Raw genomic sequence first — 22,270 nt, 5'->3', positions numbered from 1 at the left:
ACTAGGGAATCTTACAGCGCAGGGTGCTTGGCATCATGTTTGATATATTGAACGTGTAAAATTTTCCTTGATATTCTTTCATTCTGTCAATTTACAGACTAAACTTTGGTAGTGTTAATAGATACTGGCAGTATTTAGCTGTACATTAACAGTCCTCCATCAGGGAAGGACTGGAGAAGTTATGTCCTGTTGCAGATCAGTAGAATCATTATTGGCAACTTAATTTCATTGTGGAGACTGTCAGATGACAAAAGCTCTTTTTTGATTCTTATAATTGATTATCTGGAATCTGATCTGTTCTGGTTGTGGACCCCCCAAGGTTAAGATCTATACCATCCAGGACTTGCTGAATGGGCTGTTTTCTTACCATGTGTCCCTGCCTCTGGAGACTCTTGTTAGTTGGAGCATAGTTGTTATTTTAAGGTTTTTAGGTTTTTATGCTGCCTGTGTACCCTCAGTCAGCAGTCACCAGTTCAGAATTTCTAAACTTATCCAGCAAGCCTCTAATGGCAAACCTTTAAAAGGGGTGGTAGGGGTAAGGGAGGGCTTAAAACAGAAAAAAGATAGAAGATTTTTAAAGCTGTTCAGATCAGAGCAAAACAAAAGGAAAAAAGACTCACAGCCCTGGTGTGCCTGGAATTTGTGGTTGAGTAATACTTTTCCTGTTATTTCTTTTTTAGGTTGTTTTTCATCATTCAGAACGTTGCCTGAAGCAGGTCCACCATGCCGTTAGTAACGAGGAACATCGAGCCAAGGCACCTGTGCCGTCAGACGTTGCCTAGCGTTAGAAGTGAGCTGGAATGCATGACCAACATCACCCTGGCAAATGTCATCCGACAGCTGGGCAGCCTGAGTGAGTGCCGCAGAGAGCCTGTGCTTTGCCCTCAGGGGTCGTTGGTGCTCTTTATTTTGTTTCCTTCTCCTCCGTGTTCCTATTTCTCCCCCATCTGCCTTCCCTAGGTAGTGCGAAAATTTATCCCACTCCCACCCCCTCCCCAAAGAGAGGCTCCTTTTTGGTACAGATTCTTCCCCTCAACCCTTTCTTCATCTACCACCACCCTCTAGGTTCCCTCCCCCTCCCCCTCCACCTGCTTCAAAAGAAATCTGTGGGAAGGGTGGCAGGAAGGGCTGCAGCAGAAACTGCAGATGGAATGACAGAGCAGAATTCTCTGTGTGTAAAGTGGGAGGTTCACAGAGCAGTATCTTGGGTTGGGGAATGTGCCTGTAATTGCACAAAGCTATTCGACGTAGCCTGACTTTGTTGAAGCCTCAAATGTGCCAATAGTCTTTATCTACACAACACCCGCCCCCCCCCCCCCCCCCCCCCCGCTTTTCTTCCCAAAGAGAAGTAAAGCAAACATGCATTCAGAGAGATTCTGGCTGACTTGTCTGCCTTGGTACACATTTTATTGTGCTGCAAGCCCCCAGGTCCAAGTTCAGGGTACAAATTACTTCTGTAGTCTCTGGGGTATTGGGAGTTTTGCAAGCTGTGTGAACACAGTGACACAAATTGGAGCTGGAGCCATTCTTCTCTAGGAGGAAGATGGGGGTTAACCTAGTCTGTTTTGGAGCTGAGGGAAAGCCAGCTCAACTGTAATTTTTTTTTTTAATTGATAAGAATGAATAAGACTGCCTTGGGTGGGGTACATGCATGGGTTTGGATTTCTTTCTGAATTAAGATGACTTTGTTTGCTTGGAGCCGAGATATGGGAAGGGCAGATGCTTGGATAGGCTCTGCATTTGTCTAGTGCCATTCCAGCTCCCATAAGAACCTCTGTCAAAATGCCATTTTAGTGATCTTCCTTAGCAAAAGCATCTTGGTGTGAATTATTTCAGACATTCACCTCTCCTATTGCATCACTGCCCTTAGTGAAAACAGTGGAATATCAAGAAAGCCTGCATCCCCCCTCAGATAGTAATAGGCCCTGCCTTGAAAATAGGTGCCTGAGGAGACAGAGGTCTGTGACCATATGATGTATGGGGTCTGAGATTCCTAAGCCATCACCTAGCTCAGAGGCCATCTCAGTTGATCCAGGGCTTAGGGAAACCTGGATGGGGCGTCAAGAAAGAAATGAAACTCCGCCAGTGTCTGTCTTACACAAAGGAACATTGACAGCAGTGCAACAGCAGTATGGCTGACAAGGAAGCACATGAAGGCTGCAGAGAGCCTCACTGCTTCTTAAAAGCATCATTTCTGCTTCTGTCACCCTGAGAAAGCCAAATGGGTGGAAGTCAGTCACACACTGGTTCCTTCTCTATAGGACAAAGGACATCTAGCTAATGATACTTCTTATTCTCACTCAGCAGGAGTTATGCTCTCTCAGGTGTTTTTCCAGGGTAGTGTTGCTGGATGCCATTGCTCACTCTCCCACTTGTGATCAGAGCATTCCTATCTTGAGGAAGTTGATCTGAGGGACAGGGTTGGCTTGTGCCTGTGGAAACAAGATTTCCTCAGGTTGTAGAGCTAGCTGACCCTTTATTCATCCAGTAAACATGTATTGAACATATTTTATGTGCCAGATGCTGAGAGGATACAGCAATAGTAAGAAATGGTCTCTGCCTTCCAGGAGCTCATACTCTACCAGAGGAGAAAGAAATAAATAATTCTCAAGGGGAGAATGGGGAGAGGATGAGAAGGGAACTCACGTTTGTTGATTGCCTACTTTAAGCCGGGTTTTAATAGGATCTTCACATAGATTATCTCGTTTAATCCTTTTAATAATCCTATGACGTTAGATGTTGGCATTGCCATTTTTCAGATGAAGAAATGAAGGCTCAGAAAAGTAAGGTAACTTGCCTGCAGACACAGCAGTCAGAGGCAAAGTCAGACTTCCTAAGAATTTCTCAGTTCTGTCTCCTGTCTCTCTGTCTCTACCAACACTGCCCTGGTTTAGACCGACTGTAACTCTCACCTAAACTGTTGTCCTAGCCTCCCTCTGGCCTCCCTTTCTCTGATCAACCCCCTTAAATCTATAAACCTAAAAATTGTATAAAATCTTATAAATCTTAAACCTATACTCTTGCCAGAGTGGTCTGCCCAAAACTAAAATCTTACTTTTTACTTTTATAATTCTGAATTGTTTGAATTTTTAAAAGTTAAGTCTGTGTTAACTTTTGCAGTTTAAAAAGTGTTTTTAAAATAAGAGTATAAATGTTAGCTATGTATTTATCTCTGCTCTTCCTCACTATGGAATTATTTAAGTTCCTTGGCCTGGCATTCAAGACTTTAAGACCTGCCTTTCTTTTCAGCCTCATTTTCTGTAATCTGTCTTCTCCCATTTTACAGTCTTTTTAAGGGATTCTTTTAAAATTAAAAAGGGAAAAAAAGAAGGAAGAAAAACTGAATTACCAACTACTTGTAGCTTCTGAGACAGACCATATTCTCTCGTACTTCGACGTGGTGGCTTTGTTGTTCCCACTGCCTGGAGAGCCCTTGCCATCCTTGTAGCTGATCTTCAAGGCCCACCCAGCTCAGGGATCTCCTCCTCCAGGTTGGACTGAGTACCCCTCTGAGATCCTATTACATGCCTGTATTATTACCCGCCACATTATATTGAAATTTATCTCCTATATTAAATTGAAAGTTCTTTGGAGGCAGAAATCATGTGTTGTTTGTCCTTGAACCCCAGTGTCTATCTTGTATAGTACCTGGCACCCAGTAGGAGCTCAGTAAATACTTGCTGAATGATTCATGCATGTACTCTTTCCATGCTTCCATGCTGTTGGTGCACAGAGAATACAGGGAAGGAAGGAATATTTCCTATGGGGAATGGGAACATAACGGGAATAGGGAGAGTCAAGGAAAGCTTCACAGAAGAGGTTACATTTGAATCGAGCCTTGAAAGATGACTAGGATTTCATCTAGCAGAGAGGGGTGCAGGAATGGGCTCATATGTGCTTCAGGCTCATGACCTTGGCCTCATGTATTATATTCTAGCCGGAAGTGCTTGGTCTAATAGGGAAAGTCTGATTATGGAATGAATAAAGCACAAAACTAAGATTTCACAGCCATGAATTGCTCCCTGATAGCATATCCAGGATTCTCATTTTCCCTCAGTGCAGTGAGATTGGCATTTCACATATTAGGTTGCCGTATCTTAGGAAATGTGGGCACAGCCAGCCAGCCAGCACTTCTGAATCAGTATCCTGACCACCTAGGAAAAGGGAACCCCTTCTTGGGTCATTAAGATTTGTTATGGGACTTCCCTGGTGGTCCAGTGGCTAAGACTCCACACTCCCAAGGCAGGGGGCCCAGGTTCTATCCCTGGTCAGGGAACTAGATCCCACATGTTGCAACTAAAGATTCCACATGCCACAACTAAAAAAAGATCCCGCATGCCACAAGACCCAGCGCAGCCAAATAAAATAAATAAATAAAATTTTAAAAGATATGTTATGATATTGGGTTTTCTGAGTACAGTGGGTCCATGCCATTGGGGGGCTCCAAGACTCCCACTCAAATTCAAACGAGCAGCTTCATATTTTTAAAAATCAGTTTTACTTGTTCCATTTCCACATAAGATTTCATTTGAAAAACTACTGCTAAGAGAAAAAAAAAAAAGTTGAAGACTGCTTCTGGAATCTTGCAAAATGGGGTAGATGTCTATTATGAATGTCCTGATGTGATAGTGGATCTATCTTGGTAATCTGAATAAGTGAAATTATTAATTACTAATTAATAAATAAGTGAAATTATCGCCTGCCGATGCAGGGAATGTGGGTTCAATCCCTGGTCCGGGAAGATCCCACATTCCACAGAGCAGCTAAGCCCGTGCACCACAACTACTGAGCCTGCACTCTAGAGACTGCAAGCCACAACTACTGAGCCCGTGTGCCACAGTTACTGAAGCCCGCATGCCTAGAGCCCGTGCTCTGCAACAAGAGAAGCCACCACAATGAGAAGCCCGTGCACCGCAACGAAGAGTAGCCCACCTGCTCACTGCAACTAGAGAAAGGCCGCGTGCAGCAAATGAAGACCCAACGTGGCCAAAAAAAAAACACAAGTCATCTGATATGGTTGAGCAATATAAGGAGGAGTCTCATTGTAACCTGTAATTTACAGGGACTTCCCTGGTGGCGCAGTGGTTAAGAATCCGCCTGCCAGTGCAGGGGACACAGGTTCGAGCCCCGGTCTGGGAAGATCCCACATGCCACGGAGCAACTAAGCCTGTGCACCACAACTACTGAGCCTGCACTATAGAACCCATGAGCCACAACTACTGAAGCCTGTGTGCCTGGAGCCTGGGCTCTGCAACAAGAGAATCCACCGCAATGTAGAGGCCCGTGCACTGCACTGCAACGAAGAATAGCCCCCACTTGCCGCAACTAGAGAAAACCTGCGTGCAGCAACGAAGACCCAACACAGCCAAAAATAAATTAATTAATTAATTTAGAAAAAGAGTTTACATTTTTGGCTTGTTTAATCCTGTGACAACTTGGTGAGATAGATATAGTTGTCCCCATTTCATAGATGAGGAAACTGAGACTGGGAGAATTTGACTTGCTGAAAAGTACACAGGTGTAGGTAGAAAGAACTGAGACTTAAATTCAGACTTTCTGGTTTGAAGTCTACTGCTTCTTCCATGTATCATCTTGAAGTTCTAAGTATACCTAGGGCCTGACATGACGTAACGTGACAGTGGGGAAGCCTTCACTCCACCTCACTCCCCCTTCAAATAGCATTCTCAATGTTACCATTTTATATGGTGGGGTTCTTTGTATGATTTCATCTTAAACCATTGTGCCACACTGATTTCTACTCCCACTATCACTGCTCCCTTCACTGAGGAGCAGGAAATCCTGCGTACTCTCGCGGTGACCTAAGGGTAAATTGACTTGGGGTTTTCTTTTCCTCCAGAACAGCTGCATGGTTAACATATATTTTTGAGCCTGGTTTATTTTCTATGCTTAATGTGTGTTTCTCTGTTATATAGTCTTCTGATCACAGTTATTCGTTACCTAGGCAAGCATGATACAGTATGGTTTTTGGTTTGGGGTTTTTTTTTTTGAGATATGGTTGATTTACAATATTATGTAAGTGTCAGGTGTACAACATAGTGGTTCAAAATTTTTAAAGGTTATTCACCATTTATAGTTATTATAAAATATTGGCTCTATTCTCTATGCTGTACAATGTATCCTTGTAGCCTGTTTATTTTATACACAGTAGTTTGTACCTCTTAATCCCCTACCCTGTCTTGCCCCCCTCCCCCCTTCCCTCTCCCCACTGGTAACCCCTAGATTGTTCTCTATATCTGTGAGTCAGTACAGTATGGTTCTTATACGACTTAGCCATATTATCAGGGATCAGATTGGATTCTCAACCTGCCCTGTAGAAGTGCAGCTTGTTAGCCAATTTCAGTCCTTTGAGCTCAGGAGCTTCCCATGGTTGTTTAGATCACAGAACCATTCAGTATGCAAAGACTTGCTTCTTCCTTGATTAGAAACTGTTTATTGACTAAATTTACCAGCAATTCAAAATATGCTGTTGATTGGTCTTATCCTTACCTTCCAGGTTACATTGAGTGAGCTGCATTTCACCCTGAAGGTGCAGTTTTGGCCTTTTGATCTAATTTTTTCCCCTCAAGTATGGACTAAGAATAAATGTAGTTTAGAAACTGAAGTAAGAGCCTACTTTAAATAGTTCTCAAAGAAATGATCTTTTGGTTGGGCACAGTAACTTATGCCTGCCTTCACCTTGCAAGTAACAAACTCAGATGGTGTATTTATTCGTATGCACCACTTTTCATTCTAGCAAGAATGTGCTTTGTGGCTTGGAATGACAATATGGAGGTAGTGTCAGATTGCTTTTATGTTTCTTTGGCTGCAAATTCTCCTTGCATTCCAGGGTTGAAAGTACGGAACTCTTTTCTTTTTCTAAAAAACAAGACATTGTGGAATGAGACCACTGGTATGTTGTTTTTCAGGGAGAGCTTGAATGTTTCAGCTTTCCACTTGTTCCCTGAGATGTAGATTTGAAGGATTATAACCTAAAGCAAAGACTTTCAAAGTTGTAGGTCATAAAACATAAAATAACCTTTTCACCTCTTAGAAGAAGTTATGTCTCTATTATGAGTTGTTAGTAAGTTCAGGGCCCCTCAAAGATACCACATCTCATCATGGTTGTTCAGCGTACTTTTGGGGCTCCACTAAGGATGTGATTTCTTATTTTTCATGTTAATTGTAAACACATAGAAGGTCCTTCTAACTCCCAATCTGTTTTCCAGAAGCACTTTTACAAGGTGCTTTTACAGAGCAGCAAAGGGCTAAGGGCTATAGGCAAATGTATAGACATACTCTCCACTCTTCTAGGATTAGTTTTTTGGATAACACCTGTTGATTTTATTCATCCTGTTTTGAGTTCCATGTCAGTTCATTTTGCCGAGAAGACTCTGTTAGTTATAGAGCACGTGCAGGCTGCCCAGGCTCTGGAGGGTATGTCTCTGTCTCCAGGAGCAAGCTCTGCACGTAGCCTGAACCATCTTAGAGGGGTGGGTGGGTGTGTTTGGGAGGTGGGAAATACAGTCTTTAGTAGCCAGTTTTTCTGACCATGTATGTCACTTTTAGGCACTAGTGACTTGGTTTCTTTGCTCTCTCAGGTAAATATGCCGAGGACATTTTTGGAGAGCTCTTCACTCAGGCAAATACTTTTGCCTCTCGAGTAAGCTCCCTTGCTGAGAGGGTCGACCGCCTACAAGTTAAAGTCACTCAGCTGGATCCCAAGGAAGAAGAAGGTAAGGAAGCTGAGCTCAGCGTTTGCAGGCTCTGCTGAGCAGTTGCTTAGGATTTTTTTTTTCCTGATTTATAAAAAAGTGAGGGGAGAAATCACAGAGGCCTATGGAGTTCTGCTTTGAAACGACACAAGCCTGGGTGATGTAAAGAAACCTTTTAATCTCTACCACACCTCCACACACTCCCTTTCTCCCATTCCCCCAATCCCCTCTTTCTCAAATTCCCCTTCCCCCCAGTCGTATTTTGCTACCATAAAAGTACTTGGAAGATTCATTCCTCCTAAGGAGGGGCCTGCTAGATCTGGCCACATAGTAAACCTTTGTGTTGCCTCATTTTGTTCAGTCATGAAATGGCTGGGCTGCTGACAGCCTTGTGGGGCTTCCCCAGAGGGGGAGAGAAAAAAAAAAAAAAACCTGGCTGCAGACAGCCGCAGCCAAGAAATGCAGCAGCTGAGGCCTCTCCGACTGGTGTGACTCAGTGTTTGCTCAAATAGCCTGTCATCCATTTTCTAATGCCTTCCATCTTCTTTCAGTGTCACTACAAGGAATCAACACCCGAAAGGCCTTCAGAAGCTCTACCGTTCAAGACCAGAAGCTTTTTGACAGAAACTCTCTCCCCATACCTGTCTTGGAAACATACAACACCTGTGATACTCCTCCACCTCTCAACAATCTGACCCCTTACAGGTAACCTGGCTAGCTTCTACCTTTTTCAGCCTGTGGTTAACAACACTAGATTGTCTTTTTATTTAAAGATGTTGTTTACATCAGAGGATTGTATCAAAAAGCATACTACTACCCCAGAGTTGCTTGTGGCAGCAGAAGCTAACGTTTACCATATAAACAGTTGCCACTTATTATTGTTTGGTTTCTTAAACTCATAGTGAATATAATATATATTGAAAGTTTGCTATAGCATTGCATGCTGCAGAGTTTACTTTGGTACAAGCCAGGTCCATCTTGGATTCCATCCAAGGAATTTAGTTATTATAGAACCAAAAGGACTTTGTTACAAGGCAGTCCTATAGCATGCATCCCAGGGGCAACATTCTAGCAAGGCTCCCACTTACTCTGAAACCACTAGATTACCAGATGTTTGGGCGTGTTAGTGGGGCCAGCCTTGTGGACTGGCTGCTCTGGGCCCTGAGGGTCCTTCCAGAGCTTAAGGAGTAATTGGCATTCTTCCAAATGAGTGTCGTTCACTTCGTTTTGAACATCCTTTCATCATTCCCCTCTGAAAGGACCTACAGTGCTGTGGCTGGACTTGAAAAAGGTAGTCTTATAGACAACTTAAAGCCCCTCCCCTCTAGTAGTCTCTAGTGTTATCGTGCAAAAAATTTCCAAGCAGGGGCAGAAAGCGAATATTTATCTTGCTCGCATCCATAACTATCTTTGGAACAGGTAAAAGTAATTACAGATAGCTGGAGGCAGATGTCTTCTGTGAGACATGGGTGTACTGCAAAGTAGAATATGTGTGTGAAATTCAAGGACGCCCACCTGATCCACAGAGCCAGAATAGGAGCATGGTCGCTTCTCACACAGATACAGAGGAAGTACATGGCATCTATCCTATTATTATTACTGTGTGAAATTACGTTTGCCCCTTGGCTCTCAAAGGGGCCAGCTAACATAGCAGGGCGTAGATTTGACTCTCTAGCCTGCATCATTTAGCCTAGTTGGATCTGGGCAGAGGGGTTGTAGGGCAGGAAAAGACTACACACCTGATAATATTGAAGGGACTATGGTAAGACAAGTTTATTTTTCAGTTAATGTAGGGTATTTTCCTTTTTAACATTCTCCTCTCAGTTTTCTGGATTTAGCCTAACAGAAAAGAGTGGTGGTGTGGCTAACTCAGAACAAGATTTAAGATAAAAATCATTAGTGCATGATTAGGAAATGGTTTCTGTGTGTTGTGATAGGCTTGGAGGTTAGGAAAGAATTACCTTTCCAGTTCTTTTTAGTTCAGAGTAGTGTTAAAATAAATATCCACCCCTAAGTGCATGCTTTCTGGAGAATGGGAGAGACTCAGCCATGCCAAAGTGCAGGATTCCAACCAGGGTCGTCGAGTCTGGTAGATGCCTCTACATCGACACTCAGTAGCTCACTCTACCTCTTTCACAGCCACTAAGAGATGGTAATGAAATCTTGTGGTCATAAAACAGCTGGCCATCTTTTCTCACTGGGGCCCCCTTGTGGCTGGGGGGTGGGGGTGGATGCTGAGCTCTTCCGGAAGGAAGCAAGTAGGTGGAATGCTGTGGTTGTCTGTATTTACAGAAGAATAACAGCTGCACACATATACACATTCATGTGTGTATGTGCATACATGTGTACACACGTGCACCTGCACATGTGTGCACAGGTTTTGGGTGGGTAGAAAGCCACTAATGCTTCCTACAGAGACCTGGGCAATTGATGGTGGTAGGGGAACCAGTGACAGAAATCCCATCTAATGTGCCAAGATATCAGAATGTCCTCAGGGAGGTGTCTGCGGCCATGGAGATCATTAGCCATAATCAGGATCCCTGCTGCTATAGCCCATTCTTGCCCTGACCATGCAAATTCCTCTACCAGGAATTGAAAGTAAGGCTAAGGTTCTTAAAAAGCCAGATAAGTAAAGAGGTGCCGTGCCATTCAGGGGCTTTGGAACGCTGGTATGGGAGAGGAAATATGCAGTCGATTTGAATGACTTCTTGATTCCTCAGTGTAAAAACTGCTAACTGGTAGGTGTTTGGAATATTGGATTTGGTTGGGAGCTCATCTGTCTACTGACAGCTACTTGTCTTCATTTCTGTCCAAGGGACGATGGGAAAGAGGCACTCAAATTCTACACAGACCCTTCGTACTTCTTTGATCTTTGGAAGGAGAAGATGCTGCAGGACACCAAGGATATCATGAAAGAGAAGAGAAAGCATAGGGTGAGGGGAAAGGGGCCTCTGTTCTACACATCAGTAGGCACGACTGTGGAGGGGGGATAAAAAGGAAGCCAGTCTTACGTTAAGTAATCATTCCGAGTGGCTGCTTGCGTGGATGTCAGGTGAGACTCTTAAAAAAAAATGTGTCCACTCCAAGCACAACCAAGATGAAAGTATAAATCACACCAAAAATGTGTTTGTTCCTCCCGGTGCTATTAACAATTGAGTATATTCAGGCTGAGTTTTAGAAATTGACTTTTCTATTCACCATTTATTTCTCTTGCAATTTGCACCTGACTCTGCTGGACACTCAAGCTAGGCTAGTTCCCTTCCCTGCCAGTTTTGCAGCTCATTTCTCAGAGATCAGCACAAGGCTCTACAGTGTTTGATTTGCAACAAGAGTGGTTTAACACCTTGACTACTGGTTGGGTGAGGCAGTGGTGGGGGCATAGGCCTGGTTTTGGTAGATGCTCCCCTCCCCTTAGGCTGCCAGTGATGTGTGTAAGCATATGACCTACCAGTTGCAACCTCACAATCCCATTAGCATGGCTGCCGGGAGGCCCAAGAGAGCGCCAGGGGCTAGTGCAGCTGCACAGGCTGAAGAATTCTTCATTGGTTGTTTTGGTTTGTTCTTTAACTATTTCCTTATATCTGTCCCAGATATCTACCGCTATCATTATTTCTCTTCTCTCTTGACTGACCTTTGCGGCATAACAAATAATAAATAGCTGTTTACTAACTGCCTAACAATTGGAGCTGCTGAAAAACATGAATGAATTACCCAAAGAGGTAGTGGGTAGAGGTGTTTGAGTATGGGATTGAGGAAATGTGTTTGAGCCCAGGAGGTGGTTTGGATTAGATGACCTCTAGGTCACTCTAAACCCAGCAATTCTGTAAATTCTATAGTTACTGTATGTTGTCTAGGCAAATCTTCTCTTGGGTATATATCCATGAAGCTGGGTGGAATTTTAATGAAGAACTTTGGGAAATGTTTATTAAGGCTTTTCTGTTTCTTTTCATTGTAGAAAGAGAAGAAGGATAATCCAAATCGAGGAAATGTAAACCCACGTAAAATCAAGACACGTAAGGAAGAGTGGGAGAAAATGAAGATGGGTCAAGAATTTGTAGAATCCAAAGAAAAGCTGGGGCCTTCTGGGTAGGTGATGCTTCTCTCCTCTTGGTAGCATTCTTTGAAGGGGCTGGGCACCTGGGGGCAACAGTCTGACAGCTCTGGTGTGACACCTTTCATACCCCCTGAAGTCTTGCTGTGTGGCTTAAATCAATACCACTGTTAATCAGCTACTTTAAAGTGCCTCCATCTGGTGATTAAAATTTGCTAAAAAAATCAAGAGACTTGGCGACGAGAGTGGTCTGGAAAATAAAGCCTATGGCTTCTAGTGCCCTTGCTCTGCCAGACACTGGTATGTCTGAGGCACTCAAAGGAAAGACTAGAAAGGGAAGAAAAGTGGCTTTGGGAGGCCTTTGCCTCCAGAGCATTGATTTGAAGGTTGTGGCTAAAGAGCTGGGCATTTCGTGGGAGTGGGGAGGGCCAGGCAGAGAATTTGTGCACATCACCAAAGCAACTTTTCAGTCAGCCTTTGTCAGTCTTGGGAGAGAGGCTGGCCAAGGGACTGAAAGCAGACCTCAGAGACAGTGTGGGAAAGGTCGTGCGGCCAATATTGAGGCTATATATTTCCGTGAAGAAATGGTAGATGTCAGTCTGACCCCATTTCCCAACACCAAATCACACTAGAGGTTTAAAAGGAAAAAAATGGTTTTAAAGCTTGGTTTGATGCTTATCCTGGTGTCCGACCTGTGTGACATTCAAAGCCAAGTCACCACGATTGCTTGGCATAAATGTCGCCCTGGTTTTTCCCCTAAATACCTTGCATCCTGGCTGTCAGAGAACCATGCCAGCCCATGCCGGGTGTCTAGGAATGATAAAAGGAAAGAGTTGAGTTGTTCTTGCTTTTAGGAATAATTCTACCATGAAAATCTTGACTTTTAGAAATCTTGACACTTCTGACACTTGTTCTTCCTAGATTAAGAGATTTGTTTTAAAGAGTGATGAGGATGGTGAGAGGAAAAATGAGCCTTTCTTTCTACAGGGGAATCAGCCCTGAGGGTACCTCCATTATCTTCACCTCCCAATAAAAAGGGGCCATTTTGTTCTGTGGTCCCTCCTGTTCAGACAGGCCCTTGTTGTATGAAGGTTCAGTGACTCTAAGGGCAGAAGCATGTTCAGGATGCCGACCAACTGTGTGTGTGTGTGTGTGTGTGTGTGTATTGAGGTGGTGAAAATAAGGACTTTGGATCAGGCTGCATGGCTGCTCTACCTGGACATGCTTGTTGGTGAGCCTGTAAAGAGATATGCCAAGTCTATAGGGCTTCAGGCCTTGGGGATTTTCCACATCAGAGCATCATTTGACTCAGTTAGTTCCCTCCAACTCTGTTCTCCCTGGGGTCTGCTTTAGATGAGTTCCTTATAATCCAACAATGGTGGAAAGAAGCGGGAGGTGGAGCAGAACAGGCCACATTTTGTTAGCTGCTGCTTGGTATGTTCGTGCTTGTTTAGAAGTTTGTTGCTGTTCACCCAGAGCAAATTCACCCAAGGCCCAGTGCTATGAGGGACAGGTTTTCGTGAGGCAAGCCCTAGCACCCCACTTTAATCAGCAGCTCCTTTTGTTAGATAAGAGACCACGTCTAACTACCACACAGCAACTTGCATTTGTCCTCAGCTTGGTTTTGCAATCAGATGCCTCCTTGGCCTTTGAGCGCTCCAGAGGCTTGCCGACCTCAAAACCAGGCTGTGTGCCAGTCACGTGCTTGCAGCTCACTAGCCTTGGGGCTTGGCTTTGCCCTTTGCTGCAAGACAGACTTTGGGATTTGGGTCTGGGCTGCTCCTAACATTTGGGAGAGAATTTCAAAGAACTGCTGGGTTTGACAAGGCCAACATTGGGAAAGGAACAGCATGGTTTTGATAATCTGGGTTCAGTCCCATTTCTACAGACAATCCAACAGAAATATCTGGGAGAGGGTAGGGATAAATTGGGAGATTGGGTTGGACATATACACACTACTATGTTATAACTAATAAGGACCTACTGTATAGCACAGGGAACTCTACTCAGTACTCTGTAATGACCTATATGGGAAAAGAATCTAAAAAAGAGTGGATATATGTATATGTATAGCTGATTCACTTTGCTGTACACCTGAAACTAGCACAACATTGTAAATCAACTATACTCCAATAAAAATTCTTTTTAAATAAATAAATTACAACTACAGCAAGTGGGGGAAAAAACAAAAGAAATATCTGGGAGGTTTTTTGTTTGTTTAAATTTATTTATTTATGGCCGCATTGGGTCTCTGTTGCTACGCGCAGGCTTTCTCTAGTTGGGGCGAGCGGGGGCTGCTCTTCGTTGCAGTGCGCATGCTTCTCATTGTGGTGGCTTCTCTTGCTGCGGAGCACGGGCTCTAGACGCACGGGCTTCAGTAGTTGTGGCACGCAGGCTCAGTAGTTGTGGCTCACGGGCTTAGTTGCTCCACAGCATGTGGGATCTTCCCGGACCAGGGCTCGAACCCGTGTCCCCTGCATTGGCAGGCAGATTCTTAACCCCTGCGCCACCAGGGAAGTCCTGGGAGATATTTAACAATAGAATATTTAGTCCTAAAATAAAACTTCAGTACAACAGAAACTATATGAGAAATATACTAATTTTATTTCTCCCTAATAGCTTTTGTATCAAATGCATTTTTATGGGGTCTTTTAAGAAAACAAGAGAGTACCACTCAGACTTTAAATGACAGTTTTGGCATTGGGTTCATTGTCAGGTATCCACCCACCTTGGTGTACCAGAATGGCAGCGTTGGGTCTGTTGATAACGTGGATGCAAGCAACTACCCACCACCACCACAGTCAGACTCCACTTCTCCGCCTTCTCCTTCCTTCTCTGAGGACAGCTTGCCTCCCCCACCAGCAGAATTCAGGTAAATGGTGATACCTCTTCCATCTACTAGGGGTGGTTAAATGCTCAAGAACAAAGTAAGAGTTCTAAATCCAGGCCAGGACCACTAAAGTGACTCCAGACAAGTGTGTCTAGATAATAGAAATAATTAGTATTTATTAAGTGTTTGTAAAGTGCCAGGCATTATGCCAAACACTATATATGTTACTTAATCCCCACAAGAGTCCTCTTGAGATAGGTACCCATTTTACAGATGAGTAAACAGTGAAGCACAGAGAGGTCAATGAACTTACCTAAGATCTCACAGCCAGTAAGAGGCAGAGTCATGATTGGAAAGCAGGTCAGTCATGATTGGAAAGCAGGTCAGGCTTTCTTTCCAGAGCCTGTGTTCTTAACTACTAGCTACACCTGAGCAGATAGAAGTCACCAACTTATCTCTTGCTTTTTTTACTTGGCTCTGACTCAGCATGACATAAAGTGGTATAATCTCCTGCTGTACATAAAATATTGAACAGCCTCCTTCCCAGTTATCTAGGAACGTAGAAGATAGTCACCCTTTTCTCCTGTCACCTCTGGTCCATTTCACCGTGGATAAAATCTCCAGAAAGAAGGAAACAAAAGAAAAAGAGATGAAACTTAGAATCTGACCATTTTGGTATTTGTCAGTGTCCCTGGCAGAGGTATATAGAGGAAGAGTTAGCAAGTAATGGCTGAAAGAGGAAGGGATCTGAGGAGTGTTAGATTTCAGTGTTTCCTCATAGTTACTTTTCTTTCTGATGCCTGACAAGTGAGAGCTTTGACAAGTATGCTTGTCTCCTTGGACACTGTTTAATCAGAGATGGGGTATGTTGAAGACCCCTCAGATGGAGACCTAAAGCAGTGCTGTCACCCCCACCGCCCGCCCCATTCTTGGCGCTTGAAACCACTAATCCCAAGTCTCCTTCTGCCTCCCAAATCACTTCCTGCTTGTTGCCATGTTGGATGCAGCTAAGGCTCGAAGGTCTGTGGAAAATTCCAAGATGGATGCTTTTCTAAGGAGTAGCTATTAGTGTAGGGCAGATAAAAAGGTGGAAAAAGAATCCCTGCAGTCTCACACATGGCCTGAGACCTTGCAGCCTCAGTCAAGTAGGCCTGACCCAGGAGAGGTGCACCTTAATTCTCTCTCAACCCGGGTCAAGTCTGGCAGCACATTCATTTCCCGTCTCTGCTGATCCTCAGGCCCTCGTTCTGTCTCAAGTTTTTCCACATGAGCACTGAAGGTACATTCACCTAAATCTGTACCCCGCTCGGGTTCGCTCAGCTTGGCTTGGATTTCCTGCCCTCATAAGATCTGGTGAATGTTAATAGCCTGTGGAGCAGAGCCTGTGGGTAGTGGTGTTTGAATTTTTATTCCAGTTCTTTCTTGCGTGCCTTCTTAGTCCTGGCTCCAAGATTGAACTGACCCTTCTTCTTAGAAGGGTGCCTTCCCTTGGAGAGCTGAAAAGTTTGAGGGGGACCTAAGAGAGGATCTTGGCCAGCCCTTACCTGTTGGAAAAATCCTAAGTCCACTTTTTTCAGGTAGTTTTTCTCAATTTCTGCTTATACTCCTCTGCTAATGGGATGCTCATTACCTTACAAGGGTGCCCATTCCATTGTTGGTCTGTTCTGACCATCCCCAGGTTCTTCTTTCTGTTTGAGGCAAAATGAATTGATACTGTCAACCAAAATGAACCTAGGCTTATAGATAAACTTAACTAAAAGTGGAGGTTTGCATCCTGAGAGTGATGGTGGGTCTTTTTGCTTTGTCCTTTTAGCTACCCAGCAGACAGTATCCAAAGAGGGTCTGGCTTAGCTGGGCCCAAAAGATCCAGTGTGGTCAGCCCAAGCCATCCACCACCAGCTCCTCCTCTGGGCTCTCCGCCAGGCCCCAAACCTGGGTTTGCTCCACCACCTGCCCCTCCGCCTCCACCTCCGATGATGAGCACTCCACCCCCACCACCGCTTGGAGGATTTGGGTCTCCAGGGACGCCACCACCACCTTCACCCCCATCTTTCCCACCTCACCCCGATTTTGCTGCCCCTCCACCTCCTCCCCCACCGCCAGCAGCTGACTACTCACCTCTGCCACCACCTCCCTTGTCCCAACCAGCAGGAGGAGCACCTCCGCCTCCCCCGCCCCCCCCCTCCTCCGGGGCCCCCTCCTCCCCCTTTCAGTGGTGCAGATGGCCAGCCTGCTGCACCTTCACCACTTTCTGACACCACCAAGCCCAAGTCCTCCTTGCCTCCTGTGAGCGATGCCCGCAGCGACTTGCTTTCAGCCATCCGTCAAGGTAAAATCCCAATGGTGGGTCCGGGATCATGAAGCCTTGTCTTTCTGCAGCTGGAAGACTGATTGGAGGGTGGACAAGGGGTTCTGCGACCTTCCAAGGGAATAGCTTTCGTTGGGTGGGGAGAGATTAAGACCTCAGATCAGCGTGAAGAAAGGCTTCACTCTAAAAATACAGAGGTTTATATTTCTTTCCACCTTGCTTTAAAGTAAAGACTTCTTATCGTGGGATCTTTGAACTCCTTGGAAATTTATGCTTTGTGTATGTTTGCATCCATTTTGTGCCCCAGAGAAAAACAAGAATCACTGTCTTAGAAGGTACTTCCTCAGCTGGACTCACACACTCCTTGTCCTCCACTTTTTTGCCTTTCATATCCTTCCTCCCTACTCTCCCCCACTTCCCACCCACTTCCTTCTCCCCTTTTTCTCCTATCCCCTTCCCTTCCTTTCACCCTACCTTCCTCCCCTCCCTCGTCATCATCTCACCATCATGGGGCATTTATTCTCTTTCTGTCAGAGGCCGGTTCTGGTCCCAAGGGACTGGAGTGGTTTCTTCTGTCTGATCCTCCAGGAACTGAAGGGTTGTCTAGTGGAGACAACCTAAGGCAGCTGAGCTTCATGAAAACAATGACTTGGGCAGACTGAGTGCCCACTAGGAGGGGATTGGCAACCACTCCCCACTCAGTCTTGGGAGAAGTACCATCCTCACCAGCCTGAGAAACTGGGAAGCGTGGAAACTGGGAAGAATGGCAGGCTCCTTTCAGACACACCTGTAGCACTGGGGCCACAATTTCATAAAACCTGTCTTTACTTCTTGTCCTGAGGATCTTGCTTTCCCAGAGGGTCCTTCTTTTTCACTGTCCTTTCCAATACCCACCACCACCAGGGGCTGCTCCCTCTTCCACAGTCCTGGATGGATTCGGAGACTGACGCACCCCTTAACCCTTCTCTCTCTCTCCCACCAGGCTTTCAGCTGCGCAGGGTTGAGGAGCAGCGGGAACAAGAGAAGCGGGATGTTGTGGGCAACGACGTGGCCACCATCTTGTCACGTCGCATTGCTGTGGAGTACAGCGACTCAGAAGATGACTCCTCTGAGTTTGATGAGGACGAGTGGTCGGATTAACTCTTCTGCCTGCTGCCCGCTTCCTTTTTCTTTCCTTCCTACCTGCCTCCTTTGATGCCTACCCCGACAGTCCCAAGGGGAAAAAAGGGAGGAAAAAAAGAATCTCAAGGGGCCAGAGCCTTCCCTGAAGCAACCAAAGATATATCCAAGTGCTTCCTCCAAATCAACATGTATTTCCCATCTCCCCGAGGTCAGGCCCATGGGGCTCCTGAGGTTCAGTAGCTGAGATATTCCCTCTTCCCTTCAAGTGACTGTTGCATATTGAAGAGAAGGGAAAACCCCAAAGCAGATCCCTTTGATTGGATTTAAATTTGGAGTTGGTGCCTTCCCCTAGAAGCCGTTTTCTGTGGTCTTCTAGAATCCTTGCCCTCAGCTACTTTGAATAATGCCAGCCATCTTCTGGTCCTAAAGCCTGCCTGGACACAGCTGGCCCCTTTCCCATGCACTGAGAGGGCGGAGCAGCCGCATACCCCGTGCCTCCCCCTTCTGCCCTCATCAGCAGGGTGAGGCTGCCTTTTGCTAAGCCATCTCTATGTCTGGATGCCCTTTATTCCAGGAGCCATCCAGCCCCTAAAGAAATGTCTTACCCCTCTGCTCAGAAACAATGCCTTTCTGGAGGCAGGGGTGGTTCCCTCCCTCCCAGGGTCCCTCTCCTGAATGTGGTGTTCCACGTTCCTTAAATGCCCCTCCCTCACCACCAGGTGCCTCCAAGCACCACAGCCCGGTTCTAACCTCTAATACTCACGACCAAACTAGCCCTGACACACAGGGATCTGGGCCTCTTCTGGCTCTCGGGAGCCAAGCTTAGAGACTTGTAACTGCAGGACTGGAAAAAGGCGGAACTGGGTTGAATGATGCTGAAGCCTAGAGATGGGAAGTGACTTGCTCAAGGTCACACAGTTGGATGATGACAGAGCTAGACCCCAGAGTTCCTGATTCCAAGTTACCTGTGCTTTCTGGGACCAAATGGTGGACACCTGCTGGAGCCCGGGCAGAGCAGTTCTTGGCTCTGTGCTACTTCAGACCTCACCACAGGTGGGGGTCCCAGTAGAAGGGCTCAGGGCCTGTGCCAGGCCTATCAGTGCTGCTCAGACCCTCATGGCCTCTCTTGTAATTGTTTGCTCCCCCTTTCCTATCACCAGCCAAGCACCTGGCCTTGAGAGCTGCCCTTTTGGGGGACCAGAGGTAGTGAGAGAAGGAAGCGGGTAGGCAGCGTGACAGGTGCTGCTTTCAATTCCTCTGCAACTCCTCCCCCTTTTATTTCCCCAGTTTAAGCATAGGTCCTTCCAACTGTAGAAACTTCAGTCCCTCGGGCTGGCAGCCGCTGCAGGTAGCTGCCCCGGGGCAGGGGGCGCTGGCGGCTGGCGGCCATGAGGAGGGTCGAAAGGCAGAAGGACTCTGGGTCTTGTTTCCAGCTCCCCTCCTCACTGCACAGTGACGTTCCCTCCCTCACTCCCCCTTTTTCCCAGAGCTAATACACAGGTGCTATTATTCAGAAAAAAACTGGTCAACTTTGGCCAACAGTGAGGTTTCTTCTCTTCTGCCCTAACTATTGTGTAGCCTCTTGTGCTGAAACTGGCTTCTGGCTTCTCCGGCTTCTCCGGCTTTCCGAGCCCTGAAACAAAGAGAAACAGGATCTGTCTCTACCCAGCACAGCAAATGGGTATAGTAATTGCCAAAGCCCTCATCAACCCCTCCGGCTTGAGGAGAGGGTGTAATCGTGGGTACTGCCGCTGTGCCCTGGCTGAATCTCCCCCTCAGCCTTCTTGCTGTGAACTTGGGGCGTGGGGACCGAGTCTTTAGAGGCCAGCGTGCCCTCCTGCAGGGGCTGCTCCAGAGTGTGCCCTCCTTCCTCTCCTAGATCACACATCTCTGGCACAGGGCTGGCGTCAGGCCCCAGTGCTGAGCGTACCAGACGGTGTGCACCCCCTCCTTGCCTCCCACTGTGCACTCTGGAAGCTGAAGGTGCTTTCTTCAGAACTCTAAAATGGCTGTCGAAGGTGCCCCCGGCTGCAACCCAGCAGTGACCAAAGTGGCAGGTGGAGGGCAGTGGTTCTCCCAAATAGGAGTCCTGGGGCCTGGCTAGGCCAGGGTTTGGGCCTAATGGCTTTGACTAAATTACCCCCATCCCCCTCCTTTCCGGAGAAGGGGGAGCCAGCACTACTCACTATCATTCTTCTCTGACCTTGAAGGGGGCGGTGTTGGCCTGGCTTCTGGAATGGACGGAGTCTGCCTTGGAAAGGGCTGGGGGCAGGAGGAGGTGGGGAGGGCCACTGCCTGCAGAAGGTAGGATTAGATCATTAGCTCAGTGACCTCCTAGGGTTTCGATATGCTGTGTTCTCATCCTACAGCTGGTTTGGTAATGATCTGAAAGTCCCGGAGAGCAACAGCACAGCTCTGCCCGATGCTCTCATTAAAATCTATGCAGCCAAGCTCGGCGCTTTGTAGCAGCCGGCCTTGCGAAGCCTCCTCAGCTCGGGGGGCTGGGGACCCAGTCAGCCGAGAGGCCCTCTGGGCTCTACTTATGCATATGTGCACCAAAAAAAAAAAAAAAAAAAGCTTCTTTAAACACAGAGCCCTTTAAGATGATAAAGGACCCTATGCAGGTAATTGTGTTATCTTTGGAATCCTGTAATTGTAGAATGCAAAGTTTAGTGATTATTTAAACTGGGCTGAGGCTGGTAAAGAGTATGGAGCAATGGCCCCTAAGGACTCTAAGGGCTGAAGCCAAGGAGCCGCCTCCCTTCCCTATTCTGCCCAGCCCAGGGGACCTGCCCCCATTCCTGTGGCCCAGGGGCCCAGCTTCCACTCGGCAGTGTCAGAAGTGAGTTGTGACTCTGCCTTGGTTGTGAGATGAGTACATTCCAAGGGAGCAGCCACGGGGAGGGGGCAGGCTCAGCGATCCCTTGGAGGCTCCGAGCAGCTGGCCCGAGCTCCAGCTCGCCTCCAACGGAAGCTCCAGCGCCCTCAGAAATGACCCTGGCCGGTGTCACCGCAGAGCTGAGGCAGTGTTGTCAGGGCTAATGTGAAATCTCTTCCCGTGGCGCCGATTCTCCGGCTCGGCAGCGCCATCTCGGACAGATTGAGGTCTCTGTGGCTTTGGTGACCCTGCATAAGCATTCCCACCGTGTCCCAGCTCTGCTTTCAGCCTGCTGCCCACTGCAACCCCCCTCACCTGACCTCAGGGCTTGAGGAGGGGGGCAGTGACCCCAAGGCCAGGGGCTTTTGCTCAGGAGAGAGGTCAGGCTTCCTGGGGGCTTTGAGCTCTACCGGGGTTCAGCCGACCTGGGACCAGGTGTCACCCAGAGATGTGCCTCAGGAAGGGCTAGGGAACAATTTTGTTACTGTATTAACTTTAGTCACTTAACTCACTTGAGAAACTAACCAATTTTTACTTTCTGTCTAGAATGATGTATGTGTAGGAGAGAGAGCCATCATGCTCCTGAAGTGCCTTGTTTTCTCTGATATAAATATATTTATGAGGACCTGGTCCAGTGGATTCTTGGGTGTGTTTGCCACATCAAGATTTTAGGGAGTGGGCTTGTTACGTAGTGGGGTTACAGTCTGAAAATGAGTCCCCTTCCCCTGAAGATGGGAACAGAGCTTGAGATGCAGCTCTGAGCTCTAACCTTCAGGGGTTAAGCCAGACCCCTGACGTGACCCTTTCCTTGTCACCCTATTCCTCTCAGGTCCTTAGAAGGAGGACTAGTTTTTCAAAGCCCCATGCCTCCAAGCCTGGTCCTACTTGAGTCCCTGCCAGGCTCGTGTGTGTACCACATTAGCACCCCAGTGACCTGAAGATTCTGTGTAATTGTTTTACGTATACATGCGAATGCATAAATGCCAACATCTTAAATAATTTGATAAAGTCTTTGTAACCATGCAGCCACCTCTGGGGTGTGTGTGTGTGCACATATATGTGTGTAATGGGAGAAGCATTTATAAGGGGACGACTGATAGCCACGGGTGGTGGCCAGAGCTCCAGAGGGTGGTCGGTGTGGGTGGGCTTGGAGGGCGGGAGGCCTCTGGGCCTGGATGGTGCACCCTGTGCAGGAGGTGGGGGAATGAAGGCCGGAAACCATTTTGGGTTAGGGTGAGACCCAACTGGGGGACCTAGAGGCCCTCAGCTGGCTGAGAGGGGGGTGCTGGGGCCAGGGAGACTCCTTGCATCAGGCAGGAGAGGAACACAGGCTGAATGCTGATGCTGCCTCCCAACATCTGGCCGGCAT

The 22,270-nt window shown here is 46.7% G+C and overlaps 1 protein-coding gene across 1 annotated transcript in view; it reads left to right on the top strand.

The window, feature by feature from the left end:
• WASF2 (WASP family member 2) overlaps positions 1-21,926 on the top strand; it is a 71,185-nt gene extending 49,259 nt beyond the window's left edge. Inside the window, 9 exon segments of the mRNA XM_060017087.1 lie at positions 681-853; positions 7,599-7,733; positions 8,264-8,417; positions 10,528-10,645; positions 11,668-11,798; positions 14,480-14,635; positions 16,407-16,767; positions 16,769-16,922; positions 17,884-21,926. Of these exon segments, the coding sequence (XP_059873070.1) occupies positions 724-853; positions 7,599-7,733; positions 8,264-8,417; positions 10,528-10,645; positions 11,668-11,798; positions 14,480-14,635; positions 16,407-16,767; positions 16,769-16,922; positions 17,884-18,041 (1,497 nt within the window). The 5' untranslated portion in view covers positions 681-723 and the 3' untranslated portion in view covers positions 18,042-21,926.
• Positions 21,927-22,270: the final 344 nt, after the last annotated feature.

This window comes from Delphinus delphis, chromosome 1, assembly GCF_949987515.2.
Source record: "Delphinus delphis chromosome 1, mDelDel1.2, whole genome shotgun sequence".
In the NCBI taxonomy this organism is placed as follows: domain Eukaryota; kingdom Metazoa; phylum Chordata; class Mammalia; order Artiodactyla; family Delphinidae; genus Delphinus; species Delphinus delphis.
This window is presented reverse-complemented; position numbering and strand designations above follow the sequence as displayed.